This window comes from Aptenodytes forsteri, unplaced genomic scaffold (genome assembly GCF_000699145.1).
Source record: "Aptenodytes forsteri isolate BGI_AS27 unplaced genomic scaffold, ASM69914v1 Scaffold13, whole genome shotgun sequence".
NCBI classification, from domain to species: Eukaryota; Metazoa; Chordata; class Aves; order Sphenisciformes; family Spheniscidae; genus Aptenodytes; species Aptenodytes forsteri.
The window spans coordinates 5430749-5449032 of NW_008794543.1; the positions used below are offsets into that span (position 1 = coordinate 5430749).

An 18284-nucleotide genomic window follows, 5' to 3' on the forward strand; every position below is an offset into this window, starting at 1 on the left:
AAAATTTTTTTTTTTTTTTTTTTTTTTTTTTTTTTGTTCTTCACATCATTAGGAGGATTTTTCTGCTAGGAATCTCTTCCAAAGTCCTCTCATTTTCAGGGGAAAAGGCAATTCCCAAATATTTCATATAACAAGGAAAATGAGAATTTAATGCATATCTGTGCCTTCCTCCTCACACATCCTGTGGTAGCTCAGATGATAGCATCAGACAGAACCTTTGGTTTTGTCTTTTTGTTTGTCTGTGTGTGTGCCTTGAAATGGCATAGCTGCTGTATGCTTTCCATCCTCTTTTATGTTCTAAGTGAGATATCAAGGGAGATGATAAGTACAATATAATGGGTTGAGTTAACAAATGCTAATTTTACTTCACATAAAAAATATTGCTGTTAACTAAAAGATAATTCTGCAAAGCCTGTCTTGTGTAAGCTGGTTTTACCTTCTCCTCTGCTCTCCTCAGGATATTTGTGTATAATGCAAATAGGGCTTTATGATGAGATTATTTAAAACACATGGAGTTGTAATTTCACTTTTTCCATTGAAATTCTAGTGTAACACCGGTTTGGTCAAACTGTCAGACCTTCTCTGCACTAGAAAGCTATCAGGTCTTTTTTTCTTTCTGTGTTTTGCTGGGTGTTTTCAATGTCAAGCTATCTGTGCTACTACAAATGCCTTTAAGCCCAGAGTCTGGAAGATGCTAGAAATTTTTCTAGTGTTAGCATTGATGGTCAGATCATGCTCACATTTTATCCCTAGCTACATGATACCTTGTATGGACTTCTTCCTCCTCATAATGCAAGGGCTCTACAGCCCTTCCCAAGATTTTCTGGGGGGTGTTCTACTGATCCAAGGCACTGCCCCAGTTGAGGGGGTGAGCGCTGTGTAAGTGACATACCTTATGTAGGTACATGGGCATATACATATATACATATATTACATATATATGCTGTGCAATCTTCTACAGTTCTCCCTTGTAGTAAATCCTTTCCCTATTCCCTTCTAGGATGATTAGGTAAAAGCTACAGATATGCAGCTATAACATGTAAGCATGCTGAAGAACTAGGGCAGGAATCTGAAGAGCAGGTACTCAGTATATATTGTCTTGTTTCCAGCTTTTAAGGACACTGAGTTATTATCAATTTCAGGATAGTCACATAAATCACATAAATCACTCTCAAGTTATTCTCACTCTGTTATTACTCCCATATTACTGTCCCCCTGTATGTGTGAACACAAGGAAGACTTAAAGGTGAATCCCCATATGCATAAATTTTGCATAAAGGCAAACTGGCACTGGGTATTTAAGTTTAGTAATAACTTTAGATTTACACAAAACTGTTGATTTTCAGTACAAATAAGGATGAAAGAATCTCTTCCTTTGACAATCATGCATGTTTCACAGATTCTTTTGGTAAAATAGAGGATTCTTTTTAAAAAATTTGTTCTTGTACCACTACAACGGGTCTTTCTACCTCCTACATAGTTGTTGTAATCCCAACAAAAGTATTTATAGAATAGTACATTACTCAAACTTACAGCTTTCCAGCTGCATTATACATGTTTGCACATCCATTGGAAAATTTTTGAGATCCATCGGACAGGACAGTATTAAAGTCAATCTGGAAGAACACAAAAAAATATTAAAAATATACCACAAAAATGCCCTAGAACTGCACAGGAAAAATGCATGAAAACACTGGAAGTCATTAGAAATAGAAGAAAATACATTTTTTCATTAGAAAGCTCTCAGAAAGGATGTATATTAACTGAACCCATTTCATTCGCTCAGCCTAGTATGACAATGTGGAAAAAAGCTATTACAGATTTTCAAAAAAACACATTTTTCAATAGGGTTGCCTAACTTTATGTGAAGTCTAAACGAATGCAACCACAGAATGCTTTTTTGTGCTACAGCAGAATTATTGTACTGTTACAGTATTTCAAATGCTTGACATAAAATTTACCCATATTTGCAAGAATTTCATAACAGATGTCAGCTGTGAATCATGGTGGCAAAGTAATTTATGTGTTATTGTCCTAAAATAAGGTGTTTAAATTGTCAACACAAAGGTTTAAGATGATAACATTTTATGATATTGATGGTAGTCTGAAATATGCCTGTTATTTTGAACCGCAGCTGTGTTTCACATTAGTCCTGATACTTCCTGTGAAATACTTTGCAACCTATAGGCAAAAGAGGTATTTTTACATTTTATATCAATACAATAACTTATCTTTAGAGTGGTACTTCTTGGAGGAATGAGAAAGAAGAATATAAGAGGTAAAGGCACATGTTTTCCCTCACTGGCCATGTTTAGGCACCCATTCATCATTCAGGGTCATGACTGCACCTTTCTTCTTGCTAGAAAATGCCTTGCATGAAAATTTTGCCCCATATTCATTTATCAGTTCAGTTGACAGAATTTCTTCAAAAACCTGAGGAGCTTGAATTCAATTCCTTACACATACGGCTTTTCTAGAATGGCAGTGCTCTAATCCCCTGCTCTTAAACCCATTCCCCCGTTCTTGGCATTGGGGCTAAAGGGAAATGGGCAGTAGGCGGCAAGCATGGCTGTATATTTCTTTTACCCTACTTTTTCCCTCTCCAGTGGCTAAGTGTCACTCCACTTTAGCCTGCGAGTGACAGAGCTGCAGGGGGAGAGTCCAAGGAGGAAACTTGGACCCTGGCCATATTCCCATGCTATTAAAAATGGTTCCAAATGCAAAATCTGACTAGTAGGCTAGTAACATGGCAAGTCATTTCAGAGAAGAGGCACCTGGACTTTACTTTGTGCTTCAGTAAATATTTTAGTATTTTATATTAAGTGTTCTTTGAATCAGGAACTGGAACCTTCTCATTATTTTCTTGTCTGAATTGTTCCAATGCAATTAGGGGAGGAGGAGACATTAGGGAATGAAAGGAAAAAACAAATTTAGAAATCTTCTTTTTTTTTTCTTTTAATATCAGCACGTTAGCAATTAGCATGTCTCCCCTGATCAAAAGCTTAACTGACTCAAATTCACATACAAACTCAGTAAGATGCCAATTGTATGATTTTAAATCTGTTTCAGAAATTGTAATAGTTCTTAATTAAATCATGGCAACATAAACTTTCTGGCTCCATAAGAAACACAGGAGCTATCTGGCATCTGCTTTCATCACAGTCAATGTTTGCTTTTATAATTTAGTATTATAATATTTCTCATGTTTCTTTTTTTCCCCCCATTTCATGTGACCATGAACTTGATCTGAATTCTATTGAAGTTGCAATCCAAACTTGCTTCAGTTGAGCGGTGGTGTCTATACTCTGTGTTGTATGACTCTGGAGGGAGTGGGGTAAAGAGGAGGAGTTATTTGATTAGAGTGGAACAACTGCCAGTGCCTCTCAGGGTGAATCAGACAGTCTGGAGATAATTGATTTAGCTCTACTTTATACTTGGGTCCGGGGAAGGGATCCTTTTTACTTGCTTTCCATCTGTTTCTAGTGACAGAATACATGTTGTGACACTGAAGAAGGATTATGTTCCCAGACTGGCAGACTAACCTCCTTTTGGATATGAAATGCTTGTAGGAATTTTAACCTAACACCTAACCCTCTCCTGGTGTAAGCTTGACAAGACGCTGCCCACTTGCACTGGAAGGAGGGAGGAAGGAGACTCCCTTGTCACTGATACATCCACGCAAGTCACAAACATTTTCTTTTTCTCTTAGTATGCAAACTGTTTTACAGATTCCTGATGTCTCTTCAAAAAATCCAATTAGCCATTAATGCAGTATCATAAAAACATGCAAAGCAAAACACTAAGTGGACAAGAAGTATACTTATTTTGAAAAGTGTAACATTTTGCACAAGTAGGTCACTGTATTAATACCAAACCTATATCATGTCTAATGGGGCATTAGTATACATATATTCAATGTGTCTCTCATTAGATCAGGTTTTTGAAGATAGTGGTAAAATGCCTACTAATATCTGTATTAATAAAAGTAGGGAGAAGAGTAAAGGAGTAGAATAACTAGATATTGTCAATACTTATATGTGATTGCTGTTTACAGCTTCTTAAACCTTTTCAAAAGTTTACTTTCCACTTTTCTCTCCATCTCCAGCAGTAAGTGAACTATTCTTTAAATCTCATGTTTCCTCAAACAGGTCATGTTTCCATGTTGAAGTGCAACTGCAGTATCCAAAAAGGTGAAAAAGAAATAACATTGGATTGTCATGACATTGGAAGCTACAGCATGTGAAACTCATACATAGGCCAGCTCAAATTATAATACCCCACGATTATTTGCTCTGTGCAAGTGTCCTAGCTCCTCTAGGCTCAGTATCTGTACTTTAAAATGGAAAAGATACTTTTCTTATTATTTTCACTATGCATATTCCTAATGAGGGATCATTTTCTATTTTATAATTAACAATGAACAGTAATGATGATAAAGTTCTGTGTTCAAAACTCACATTTACTTTAGTGATAGTTCTGCATGACTAGCAACTGAAAATCTCCATTAGCAATTCTTAGGTACACTTTCAGCTTCTATCTGAAAAAAATCATTTGATTAGAGACTCACCTGATGGAATAAAGTACATTTCCATTTTTGAAAATTCGCAACAACTTATTATCTGTTGTAACTTCATGAAAGTTGGCACCTTTTTCATTAGCAAAGAACAAATCAGGTTTCCAAATTGAATCCAGCATGGATGGATCTAAGTCTAAAGAGTCATCTGGATATTCACTGTATGCGAGGCGTGGATCATTCCAATTCTGACGGAGAAAGATGTTCACTCGGTAATCCTGAATGAAAGAGAAAACAAGCAAAGCTTTATCAAGCATAGGGATTTAGCTTTTATTTCATTTCTTAGCCATGTAATCCCCTGTCCATCTATGGATGACAAAAGAATTACTTAGCTGAATACCAGCATGATACTTATTTGTATTAGTGGGGACACAATGGATAAGAATAAAGATGTATTTCAGGGCAATTGAAAAAATCCTAAGCTAAGGAAATCCAACCTCTGTGTACAGTTCATACAACTCCGTACAACTCTACCCCTACAGTAGCTTTGTCTTGAAATCAAAATGAGAGAAGCATAAAAAGAGTTTTATGGAGTTACCTTTTCCTGCTCAACTCCTGGCAGAGGCATTCCCACTTCCCTCTCCTAGGCAGTGAGAATCTGTCCCACTGGAAGGAAACCTCAATTAATTTCTTTTCTCTCTCTCTCTAATTCTTACATATTTTAGACACACCACTTAGACTTTCTGTGCCTCAGTTCCCTATTGAAAATTTTGTGAGAAGTACCTTGCCATAGAGCTGTATGAGAAAGACACGTCTCTTCTCTATTCAAATATCGTGGAGATCATATAACTCCTTATGATAAATGAGCTTAGTGGAGCTAAGTGGAGTCACCTTAATTCCTACAGATAGTCCTGTCTTAATGAAACGTATTTTTATAGGAAAGACAAGTGGAGTGCTTTAAACTTCTGGAAGTAATTTTGGAGTTGTATATACTCTCTGTCAGAGGCAACGTTGTATTTATGGCTGCATACTTTCTTAAAACTTTGCCACTCTGAAAGATGAAAATGTTTGTTTTTAATAAAAGTGCATATTAGCATCTCATTAAATTATATCAAGAACTGAGAGAATTGAGACACTGAGCATAAGGACATAGGGACTATACTTTTAACAGTCATAATATGATTTTCCTCATTATTTGCACTACTGCATTAATGAAAGAAGATAAAAAAAAAATAGAAACAAAGACATATTAGTTGCAGAAGGGAAATGGGAGCTGGTTGTCAGAGCTTACGTGACACTTCTAAATGTAATAGAAGTAAATAACATCACTTGTTTATTGTTAAAGAAGACAATGAAAATCAATTTTAAAAAGAAAACTTTTTGAGACAGAACGGAAAATGAAGTGTTCAAGGCTGAGCAATAGAATAATGTTCAAGGCTGAGCAATAGAATTTGGCCAATAACTATGGGTGGTATTTATTAGTGGTTAGAATAACTAGTTAAAACCCCACTGGTGTAGAAATTGTGGGTACTGTTGAAATTCCAATGTCGTATCAATATTTGGTCTTATGAAACTTGGAACATGTAACCATACAGTTGTGAAAATGATCCCAACAGACATAATAAAGAATAACAGGAACCTCAATATGCAACATTTACTCATGAGAAATAGTTTTTTATATCTTCAGCATCCTGCTCGTTTGGTCAATTTAATTATTGAGCTTGAACAAGGGTAGCCAAATATGCTAAAAACATGCTTACCAAGCATTTGTTGCTTGATAATCAGAAAATACTGCATATCATGTAGAGAAAGTCCCAGTAGAGGATTTTATATTCATATAACATTTTAAATTTTCAAGACAAAACCAGTAAGTGGAAAACTACACCTGGAGAATGAAATTAATTCAGATTATTGTTTCCAGCAGACATGAAAAGGGCTCTCTGATCAAATGGAAGCATATAACATTAAATGCCAGGTGAAAAAAAGCATAGGATTTGTTAATCAAAATTTTTTTTTAAATTGTTAATTAATTTGTTAACCCCCCTTTCAGAAAGGGACTGAAAGAAATTTCCCTTCTTTTTCATCACAGCTATTGACAGCCTCAAGAGCCATAAAAAGTTCTTGAAGGAAGCTGTTGGTATTTTTCATAATTAGCACCATGGCATGATGAAACCAGAGCCAGGGGTTTGTACTTTACAGATGTAGAAACAAGCCTCTTTTTTTTTTTCCTAAAGTAAGCCAAAACCCTTAGACAAGCTTGTGCCTCAGTGTGCATTGTTAATTAATTGTTAACCCCCCTTTCAGAAAGGGACTGAAAGAAATTTCCCTTCTTTTTTATCACAGCTATTGACAGCCTCAAGAGCCATAAAAAGTTCTTGAAGGAAGCTGTTGGTATTTTTCATAATTAGCACCATGGCATGATGAAACCAGAGCCAGGGGTTTGTACTTTACAGATGTAGAAACAAGCCTCTTTTTTTTTTTCCTAAAGTAAGCCAAAACCCTTAGACAAGCTTGTGCCTCAGTGTGCATAGAACTGAGCTTTTGGTGTCTTCCATGCAGCAAGAGGACATAATACCCTCTGAAATACCCTTATTTCTTTGCATGATATCCCAAGTACCACGTAGTACCAGTTCCCCTTCCAAACTCCTGTATAAAATCAAAAAAGGCCAGGAAGAAGCAGGATGTGGGAGCAGTGACGGCTTTTACTGCCTGTTCCAACATGTGGACTACGTTGCACTGAAGGAAACATTAGCTCTAAACCTGGGGCACTGGGTGTGAGCACTGCAGCCCTCAGGACTTCATCTACACTTCAGCCAAACCCAAGCTTTGCCTTTTACTTTGTATAACCTGAAGTATGTCTATCTATTTGACTTTTCTCTGTAGAATATGATGAGTTTATGGATGGGATTACTTACGGATTAAGAGACTTCTCATATGTATAAGATAGAGTAAGTGAAAAATGCATAGCAGAAAGTTGAAATGAAAATGGAAAATGGAGGGAGGAATCTGTTCTAGGTTATATTAAGCTATTCTGTATGTCAGTTTGCCTAAAGTTTATTGGTTTAAATTGTTTCCAGCTTTTAAGATGAAAAAAATCCTAGTTAAATTTTTCATTGAAGCAATTGAACCTATTTTTCATTGTTCTCTCCCCAGGAAATTCTGACTTAAATTAGCTCTCATTATTCACTAAAAAAATTCCTAATCTATCAAAAGCAAAGAGATATATTTGACTGCTATTGCATGAAGGACAAGTATTCATGGTCTCAGTTTATAATGACACGTTGTGAGCATAAGGCTTAACTGCTTTAAACAAGTAGGGTTGTTTGATGCAAACACAGAGACCCGAATTAAACTGCCAGAATTGATTTGTTTTCCTACAAGAGGATTACTATTCTCACGTGCCACTTGCCTGGAAGTGTGACTCCTAATTCAAATAACTCTGTGCTGGGGATGTTCCTTGAGGGGAGAGAGAAATCATCATTTAAGTTGCGGTGACTTCCACAGCCACTTCTATAACCTCAAGGCTGCCATCGTCTGAACAGTTGCTGTGCTCTGGTTCTACAGAATGAGACTGATTTATGGGTCTGCCCTTGCTCCACTGTCCTTTGAAACCCTTAGCCACAGAGTGAACATTCTTAGAGGGTCAGGATACTGTTCATCTGCTTCATAGGGCTCAATAAAATCAAAATTGGGACATCAGCTAATTGCTTTTTGCTATCCATACTGAGGCTGAGGCCATTATGGACTCCAGTATTAACGTTTTGATTAGCAATTTCGAGCACACAGTGAAATCTAAAATACTTACAGAATATGTTGATTTCTTCTTCATTATACTGATACAGACATCTATATTCCCATAACATACAGAATATAGCTAGACTGTCTTACAGAAACTTTTGCACAAATACTCAAGATATTAATTGCATGACTCTCACTGGTTTCTTTAACACATTTTTTAATAGGCACTTGTCGTGCAATCCTTCTAGATCTGAGAAAGAGAGAGAAAAGCAAATTTCCAAAATATGCCCTTCATTTGAACATTGCCTATCACCTGTTCTCATAATTTTTGAATGCTGCCATTTGAAACAAATAATCAAATTTTCATGCATAAATGAATAATCTTCCAGAGCTCTACCTATTGCAGTTCCAAATACTATTATAATTTTGACTAATATATCCATTTAAATGAAATCTAGATTTGTCTTTTGCATAATGTAGTCAAATGATTCTTGCTTTATTTGTTCTATCTCACTGTAGAATTTTAACATGGAAATCTTACGGACTTTCTGAGAACACTGCTAAGAGGAAATTTGAAGGCACTGTGAGAAATATTGTTCTTGTGAAGATTTTTGTTTTATACTGATAACTATGGCAATTTTTTGTTCATGTCCATTAAAGATCTGTATTGAAAAATACTTGAGTTTCTGGTGAAGTCGTAAAAAATAGCATAGAAAGCAGATGCATTTACTAAAGTCTAAAATATAAAGATTTGTTTATTAAGTTTCCGCCAAATCATAGGAAAAATGTAAAGACTTGTTTGAATATATTTTTACTAATTTTAGTAACTACATGTATTGCAAGTGCTTGAAAATCAACCAAGAGCAAAGACTTGTACTTGTAGATTATCTACTATGTAGATTATCTACTAGGTAGATGAAGGACGTTGAGTGGTGGTGGCGTGTTCAGAGAAGGGCAACGAGGCGGGTGAGGGGTCTGGAGAACCAGTCTTATGAGGAGCGGCTGAGGGAACTGGGGTTGTTTAGCCTGCAGAAAAGGAGGCTGAGGGGAGACCTCATCGCTCTCTACAACTACCTGAAAGGAGGTTGTAGTGAGGTGGGTGTTGGTCTCTTCTCCCAAGTAACAAGTGATAGGATGAGAGGAAATGGCCTCAAGTTGCACCAGGGGAGGTTTAGATTGAACATGAGGAAAAATTTCTTTACTGAAAGAGTGGTTAAACATTGGACCAGGCTGCCCAGGGAAGTGGTTGAGTCCCCATCCCTGGAGGTATTTAAAAGACGTGTAGATGAGGCGCTTAAGGACATGGTTTAGTGGGCATGGTGGTGTTGGGTTGACGGTTGGACTCGATGATCTTAGAGGTCTTTTCCAACCTTAATGATTCTATGATTATATGATTTTATGATTATATGCATACACAGACTAATAGCCCCCAATGGTTAGATTTCTCCCTTTCCAGGTTTCTATGGCTGTTGCTGACAGCTCCATTGGACATAATGCTGGAAAAGCTTTTTGCAGACAATGGCATGGACTGGAATTTACTTTGTTGTAATGAAAGCTGAATATGATCCTCTGTACCAAGAAGTTATCACAGAGGTACTGGACAGACCTGCTCACATGAAGGCTGAAGTGAGAAATGAAAATTAGCAGGGTGACTTGGAGTAAAAGGAAGGCAGAACTAGAGGGAACTACTAGAGGCACAGGGGCACAGGGAATAATTTAAATGATTTCAGTAGATGTTACAAGGGAGAGGAATACGTAGCCGGAAGAATAAGACCCAAGGGAATCCTGGCCTAAAAAGTAACCAATGTCTTGAAAAGACACTTCAAATTAAGTATAATTTTGTAACTATAGTGGGCTATTTGTTTTATTGAATTAGTTTATCACCCCATAGGGAATGAGAGTATTTGGTCATACAGTTATGTGTGTGTTACCATTCCTTTCCCTCTATCCACCCCCCCACCCCCCCTGCAAAAAAAAAAAAAGTTATCAGGTGCTGAGTTATCAGGCGCTCAGGTACTAGGTGTTAGTAGTTTCATATTTCAGTATAGCATCCTTGGTACACCAACCTAAAAAGGAATGCTGTAGAGCATATATCACTTCATTTTCCATTTTGTTTCTTTGGTAAATGAAAAACATCTTTTGCCTTTATTCTACAAAATATTACGTTTGCCTTATGCATTTTATCTTCAAAATACTTTGACTTCTTAATCTTGATGTAATTTGTTAAATAGGTTGCTTGCAACAGGCTAATTAAAAGCCCTTAGCAATTTTACCTTTTATTATTTTAATTTTTATGTAATACAGAGGAAAATAAAATTTAGACTTAAGACTAACTCCACAACTGGAAGATAAAATGGAAAACTAAGCAGAAAATGGTCATTTTCTGAACCAGATGGGTTCTGCAGAATCCAGTATAGTACTAAATTTGATTCATAGCTAGACTTTTTTTTTTTTTTTTTTACTTTAGAAAATGTCACAAAAAGTGAAGGATGATTTTGGGTTTTGTTATACTGATACAAAAGTAGTAAAATGTGGGGACTTGACAGATACAGACTGTTTGTCATAGTTGTCTTCTCTCTAAGTTTGCTTTCTTGTTCTCATTGCTGTAGATGAAAAGCTACTATGTTACACAACACATTAATAGTTTTAATTTTTACTGGTGAGATTTTCTAAATTTGCTATTTCAGTCTCTGAAAAACATGCAACTTGACATGCTTTTTATTGCCACCTTGGTTAGTATAATTAGACAGGATGCCCTGTGCCATATTAGTACTTTGTGGTGATAACATCTTTCCCTTTTAAATTTGTTCACTGGCCGTAAGCACTATGGCCGCACTTTAGGTAACCTAATTACTTTGGGTAAATTGATGGAATTTCCTTAGTTTTCGTTTGCATACCTGAAAATTTCAGACTGGACCAAAAGCTATTCAGCTAATTATTTCAATATGCCTTTGATGAAATTTTCCCAGTATAGAAACTCAAATATTTTCTTTCCCTTTTAAATTTGTTCACTGGCCGTAAGCACTATGGCCGCACTTTAGGTAACCTAATTACTTTGGGTAAATTGATGGAATTTCCTTAGTTTTCGTTTGCATACCTGAAAATTTCAGACTGGACCAAAAGCTATTCAGCTAATTATTTCAATATGCCTTTGATGAAATTTTCCCAGTATAGAAACTCAAATATTTAAATTTAAGTAAGCCCCTCAGATTAGTAAGTCATTTTCCATGCAGGTTACCAATGTCATTGCAAAATCAAAGTAGAATACTTTTTAAATTCACACTGACATTTGAGAAATGTAAATATAGTTTGTGTAATCTGAAGGATTCCCTGTATTTCCTTATGCTTAATAGCTGGAATTCCATGATTACTGGGATTATTTATGGTGAGGCCTCATTTGTAGTCATGCATGTTCAGAAAAAGAATATATAGAAGAAGGTGCAGAAAAAGATGATATAGGACTGGACAGGATAGCCAGTTTTGTGAGAGTAGACAGGAAAAGTTTGATTTCTTTAAACCAGTAATAAAAAGGACTTGTATTATGACTTGATTGATGACTTGATTGCCATCTGTAAATATATCGAAGGGTAAATATTAGAGGAAGGAAACATTTTAAATCTAAGGACAAGAACATCCTTAATTATCAATAAATTTAGGCTGGACTGAAACAGCTCATCCTTTTGCTTATCATGCTAATAAACATTGGTGATTTTTTCACTGGCATAATTTATTATTGCAAATAAGGGGACTGTTTTTTATTACATCTTTGCATTATTACAGGTCTGAACTGCAGCAAGGATAGTGAATATATCTATGCTGTATGGCAGTTCAATTAATAAGTGAAAAGAAATTGCGACAGACTCCATGCTCCACCATTAACTGTAACTCATTAATCTGTCAGAGATTTACCGTAGCAGCTAAAGAGAAATTAACTGTGATTTAAATTGATCGCTGAGTACTTAACTTTAATTGACATGTCAAATCTGTGTCAGAGGAACAAGATTTGACTAATGCCAAACAACCCTAAGAACATGCTTTTCTGTACTGAATAGCTGTAGGGCATTTATTACAAGAAGCAATGTAGATACGCTGTTGATTGTGATAAAGAGTTTGTCTGACTCACAGAATCCTTCCTGATGATCTGTCCCTGGATAATTTCATACGTGGAAGCTCTTTTTCCAGAACTGATTTTGGCAGTGGGTAAAACTAAGGGTGACCTTATTGTTCTCACTCTGGAATTACACAACCCATAGAGATGCTGGGAGTACTGCACCACTCCCTCAGTAAGAAGCAACTTCGTGAATTTTCCAACCACAGGATTCCTCCCTCAGAAAGGAGTGTCATCATCGATGGGCCTTAGGAGAAAGCCTTCCTCTTGCAATTTTTCTTTCTAATCCTGTGAGTCTTGCAATTTTGCTGTGTAAGGGCAAGTATGCAGTTCCATACACGAAGACATGGAAAACTTTCCTGTCTAGTCCTGCCTCAAGTTAGTTGGCTAAGCACTTTGTTGGTGATTAGGATCTCTAGATTTGAGCCCTTGCAGGCTAAGGATGAGCAGTAAGGGCTGTTCGGTTCCTGGATAAAAGTTCTAATCCTAGACTAGTTTGAAAATGGTGGGTGCTTTTACCCCCTCCATTGAGTAGGACAGGCCAGATGGTTTGGGGATTTGGGTGAGGGCTAACTTGCCTCTGATCTCAGGAAGCTCTAGGAAATTATTTGAGCTATTCAGAAAAGATTTTTGATGGATTTTGGATGAAAAGCTCTCTCTTTGTTTGTCCATGGATGTATAAAAGCAGATTTTAAGGTGTTCGTTAATATTTTTAATCTTTCTGGGATTTTTGTTTGGTTTTGTGTTTGATTGGTTGGTTTTGTTTGTTTTTCTTACGCTTCTGAACTACTAAGTATCCATGTGGGTGTCCTGTGAATAGTTTTGTTAGTTTTATTTAAATTTTTTCTAATTCCTTTGCAGAGTTTGACTCCAATAACTGCCCAGCAATTGTCATATTGAAGTCAATAGAACTAGAACTTACTTGGCAAAGAACTAGCTAAAACTAGGACTTCAAAATTGCTGCTTGTGATAATAGATGATGTCTCAGATTCCCTTACAAAATCAAAATTCAGAGTTCAGCAAATAAGTATGTACACTACTTGTGCACCAAGTGCTCTTCCTAGTTGTGTCACCTGCTTTCATAACCTTGGATTCTGAAGTGGTATGGTGTCTGTTAACGTTCTGTCTGGGACAGACGAATGTTACTTACTTTCTTTTCTTCTGGGTTGAGTAATTCAGATGTCTCAGATTCCCTTACAAAATCAAAATTCAGAGTTCAGCAAATAAGTATGTACACTACTTGTGCACCAAGTGCTCTTCCTAGTTGTGTCACCTGCTTTCATAACCTTGGATTCTGAAGTGGTATGGTGTCTGTTAACGTTCTGTCTGGGACAGACGAATGTTACTTACTTTCTTTTCTTCTGGGTTGAGTAATGTAATATTCACCATCACTGTTAATGGTTTGGAGGATGAGAACTGTTCTGTCACTACTCCAGTTCAGTCTTTCCCTTACTGAAAGTATGGGGTCACTTACAGGATGCTTATTAGTACAGTGCTATCAGTCTTTGTCATTCAACCCATAGCTAAAAGAAGAATATAGCCAGTAGTTTCTGTGAGGACTCCTTGATTTTTAGCTTCTGACTCCCTTGTCTTCATTACAAAGCATTCAAAATCTATTGAATCCAACAGTGTGCTACAAAAACCAAGTTATTTTCCACAGGTTTTAGGATGGAAACATTGCAAAATGGACAGGTTTAATTAATTTTAGTGTTGGGTTTTTTTCTGGTTTATTATCAGTAACAATGGCTGGATTTTAGTTTCTGTGCTCACTAATCATCATATCAAAAGCAAAAGCTAGTTAATATCTAGGATGTTTACTCTTAAAAAAATTAATTAAACACAGTACTGACATGCTGTATAATAACGTTTGTCACAGCTCTTACTGCATGTCCTAGGATATTTATTAATTGCATATAATTGAATATATTACTTCCATTCTTAATGGAAGTTGTGTGTTCCCAACTCCTAATGCATTACACTAAAATCACATTTTGCAACTTGTTCAATGTAATTGCTTTTTTAAGCTTTAGCTCAGGGGCTTTTAAAATGTTGGCACTTTCAAGCAGTAGTATAAGGGATTAGGTGAAAATGGACATGACAATTACATGAACAAACATCATGCACTAAGCCTGTGTCTTCATTGATCTTTGCCATGTTCTCAGTTGACAAAAGATTCTGGGTTTTTTTCTGCAGATAAAGGATGTGTCCCTGAAGATGCTTTTGCTCTAACAGCAGAAGGTATTCCTTGCTAAATGAAAAGTTGAGGTTTTCTGAGATTATTCATTTGTTCAGATGAATTTTTGGTACTATATATTCCGTGTTGTTATTAATACAGTTTATATGTTAGCACTTAAAATATGACTAGTTTCAATGAATGACTGAATGGGCTAATAGTAGAAATCTTTATTGAAAACGTATTTAAAATCATCCTCTGTTTCATCTCCTCAGGGAAATATAACCTAATTAGATCAAATAGGAATTTGAGAATTCCATACTAACTTTCCCTGAAGCTTTCCTTCTGTTGGAAGGTAAATATGACATTGTCTAGGATAGGGTAAATAGGGTACAATAAAAGGTAAAGCTGAACTAGTTCAAGTCCAGAAGCCGGGCCTGCCAACTCCAGCAGCTTAAACACCTGCTAAAATGGGCTCTGGGAAGGGATGTATCTCTAACTTTAAACTAACTTGATTAGATATGAGTTATCTGTAATTTTATTGATAGGCATGAAGCGCACCAAGAAGTCTGTCAGGAAAATCATGTTGTTTTAGAGGTTCTACACTGATGCTATGGCAACACATAAAAGTTAATGTGGATTTGAACTGTACCAGTACTGAGGAGAAAGAGAACAATTTGTTTGTCTACACAAAGATATCTAGTGGTATTTGAAAAGCCCTAAGATTTTCTGCCTTTCAGCTGCTGGTTCAAAAAGATGCACTTCTCCTGCAATCCTATGATATGTCTACCAGCCTAGATAACCCAGGGACTCTTAGGGATTATTAAGGCCACCTCTAAAAACACTAAATGCACTTAGGGAACTAAATAAAACTTGAATAGGCACAAACACAATTCAGTATCCATTTGCTAACCTGCTCCTTTCATGAAGAAATTAACTTTGTGAACCAGTGCGTGTGGGCCTAGACGAGTAGCAAGGGAGAAAGAAGAAATGTCAAGTTCATGGGCTTCCACTAGGTCGATGATGAAGGGGGTGGAAGTAGTGGTTACTCATTGAAAAGCCAGTCCTACCTTATTTTGATAGATCTCAAAAACTGTGGTTTGTAATACTACAGTCATACCAGAACACTAGTCACAGACACAAATCTGAAACATTTTCCCTACATTTTGCTAAGCTGGGAAACACTCTTGTTACACTGTAAGGTCTAGTATAAATATCTAAAAATTGCAGTAAAATTAACCAAAATGAATGAAAGACTTAACCAGTGTAAAGTATAAACATATATTTTGAAAAGTGTTGTTTTATATATATGTATTATCTATTATATATAATATACATTACATCAAGGGCAAATATATTTTATATTTTATATATGTATTATATATATTCAGTTTTCTGAAACTGTAGAGTAGCCAGTTTCATAACGTTCACAAAAATAAGGAAAAAATATTGCAAAACAGGGAACTAAGACAGACTGACTAGAAACATCAAATTTTCAGTGTTCTATCCCTTCAATCCTAGTAGGAGTTAAGTAGCTAAACCCTCATTCAATTTAAATATTTAAAAGAAGATAGAGTAACTAAAAAGAAGGTTGTGAGAGAACCCACATATTGTAGCACACAATGTTTGTAGGTGGAAAGCAGACTAGAAATCTTCTTCAACTAATCCTGCTATGCTAATAAATTAGCTTTCATATGTTCCTATAAATTTACGTTTTGGAAATCTATTAACGAAAAAGAAATCTACTGACTGAAAGATCAGGCAAAAGACTGCTTATTTTTTAAAGCAAGGGAATAAATTCAGATTCCCCAGAAGTTCTTCTGAAGATTATTGTTTTGTCATTAAAAACAGGTAAAGAAGAAATAGTGAATACATACTTTTTCTCAGTTATGTGTATTCAATATATTTGTTTTTAATTCACCTTCAGTATCTTCATGATTGTGATAAAGTGTTTGATCAATATCTGTTCACACTGGCTCATAGCCTCCAACAAGAAATGCCTTGAGGAGGTAGCTGGCTGTTTTTTTTTCTGGGAAAGAAGGATATGGGATTAAATTTGCTCCTAGGTTTTGATAAAGTTTTGTAGAGGCTTGCAAGTTGGGACCTTTCCAAAGTGTGGAGAAGGCTGCAGCTAGAGGGAGCTGATTTTTGTTGGCTTCCCTGTGTCGAAAGCCCTGGATGAAGTTGTTGAGGAAGTAAAAGCCTCTGCAAGCTGGAGCACTAGAGGCAGAGGAGCAGAGAAGCCTGTGAGCTGGGATTACTTGCATTTTGGAGAGAGGGAGGAAGGTGACAATCTGTAGATCCCTGTCTAGAGACACCTGTCTGGTGAATCTAGGTGGCAGGGTAGCACTTCCTGGGTAAGATGGTTAACTAGCTGAAGGGACAAAGAAAAGTACTTTGCAACTGAGAGAAGGTACAGAACCCAGTTTCTGTGCTGTAGGAGATGACCGGGCCCGCTGAGGACTACGTGATAAGTGAGACAGATCCTGAAGTCAGAAGGGTTATTTTGTGCGGTTGAAAAAAACAAACTGTCTGAGAGATGCTGAGTTTTACTATGGTGTAAATTGGCATGAGAATCTAGAGGGATTTGGTGGGGGAGGGGAAAGAGATCTGGCACCATCATTGTAAAGCCAGTAATGATATAGGGAAGGGGAAGTCAGTAAAAAATGCATATCAGCACACCCTTTGCTGTGATCGTTTTGGCTTTTAAAGAACATTAAAGCCTGAATCACAGTCTTGTAATACCTCTTGTTCTACCAGTTGTTAATGACCATATTTGATAGCATGCTGTGTATTCCCTTGCAAAAGGAAAAAGGCTATGTAGAAAACAGGTTCTTACAAATTCTTTTAATAAAATGTATAATTTTACTGTTTAATTTTAAAGTATAAAATGGTTTCAACTTTTTTGGATATGATTTAGGATATGTCTTTACAGACTGGGTATGATGTATAAAAACACTGAGTGCACAGCTCTTTCACACACCCAGAGTGCATGAAATACCAAGTATTCAGAATAGAATGAAGACATGAGAGCAGAACTGAATTTTTAAATGATGCCAGAATAACTCCAACTTATTCAAGGAAAGAATTTCAAGGTTAATACTTCATGTAAAGTGTTTGTAGCAGAGAGGTTTTCCAGCACATATTTACTAGACTCAAGAACAGAAATTAGGAACAAAGGTGACAATCTGAAAATGCTTTATTTTCTTAATTCAGGTTCATTTAACAGTTATTCTAAAGTTGACTGTAGCTTTTGTTTCTGTAAATGAAGCATTAGTAAATTGCAGGTTCATGCAAAAATGAGGAGAAAGGCTATATTCTTACAGAGATAGATGGGGATTTATGGACTTAACTCCTATTAGCGTTAATGGGAGTTAAGGAAAAATCCCCATATATCATGATGAGAGTAATTTCCATTGCTTAAATACATATATGGGAAGGGCTACAGATGTCATCTATTTGGACCTCTGTAAGGTCTTTGACACGGTCCCTCACAACATCCTTCTCTCTAAACTGGAGAGGAAGGGATTTGATGGGTGGACTGTCCGGTGGGTGAGGAATAGGTTAGATGGTCGCATCCAGAGGGTAGTGGTCAACAGCTCAATGTCCCGATGGAGATTGGTGACAAGTGGCGTCCCGCAGGGGTCCGTATTGGGACTGGTACTGTTTAATATCTTCATCAATGACATGGACAGTGGGATCGAGTGCACCCTCAGCAAGTTTGCAGATGACACCAAGCTGAGTGGTGCAGT

General features: G+C 36.5%; 1 protein-coding gene across 3 annotated transcripts in view; it reads right to left on the reverse strand.

Moving 5' to 3' along the window:
* Positions 1 to 18284, reverse strand: part of GLRA3 (glycine receptor alpha 3) — a 98698-nt gene that overhangs the window by 40559 nt on the left and 39855 nt on the right. For all 3 annotated transcript variants that reach the window (XM_019470220.1, XM_019470219.1, XM_009272342.2), the window contains 2 exons: positions 4568 to 4791; positions 1535 to 1616 (listed from right to left, as the gene is read on the reverse strand). In XM_019470220.1, the coding sequence (XP_019325765.1) occupies positions 1535 to 1616; positions 4568 to 4791 (306 nt within the window). The remainder of the gene's footprint in view (positions 1 to 1534; positions 1617 to 4567; positions 4792 to 18284) is intronic.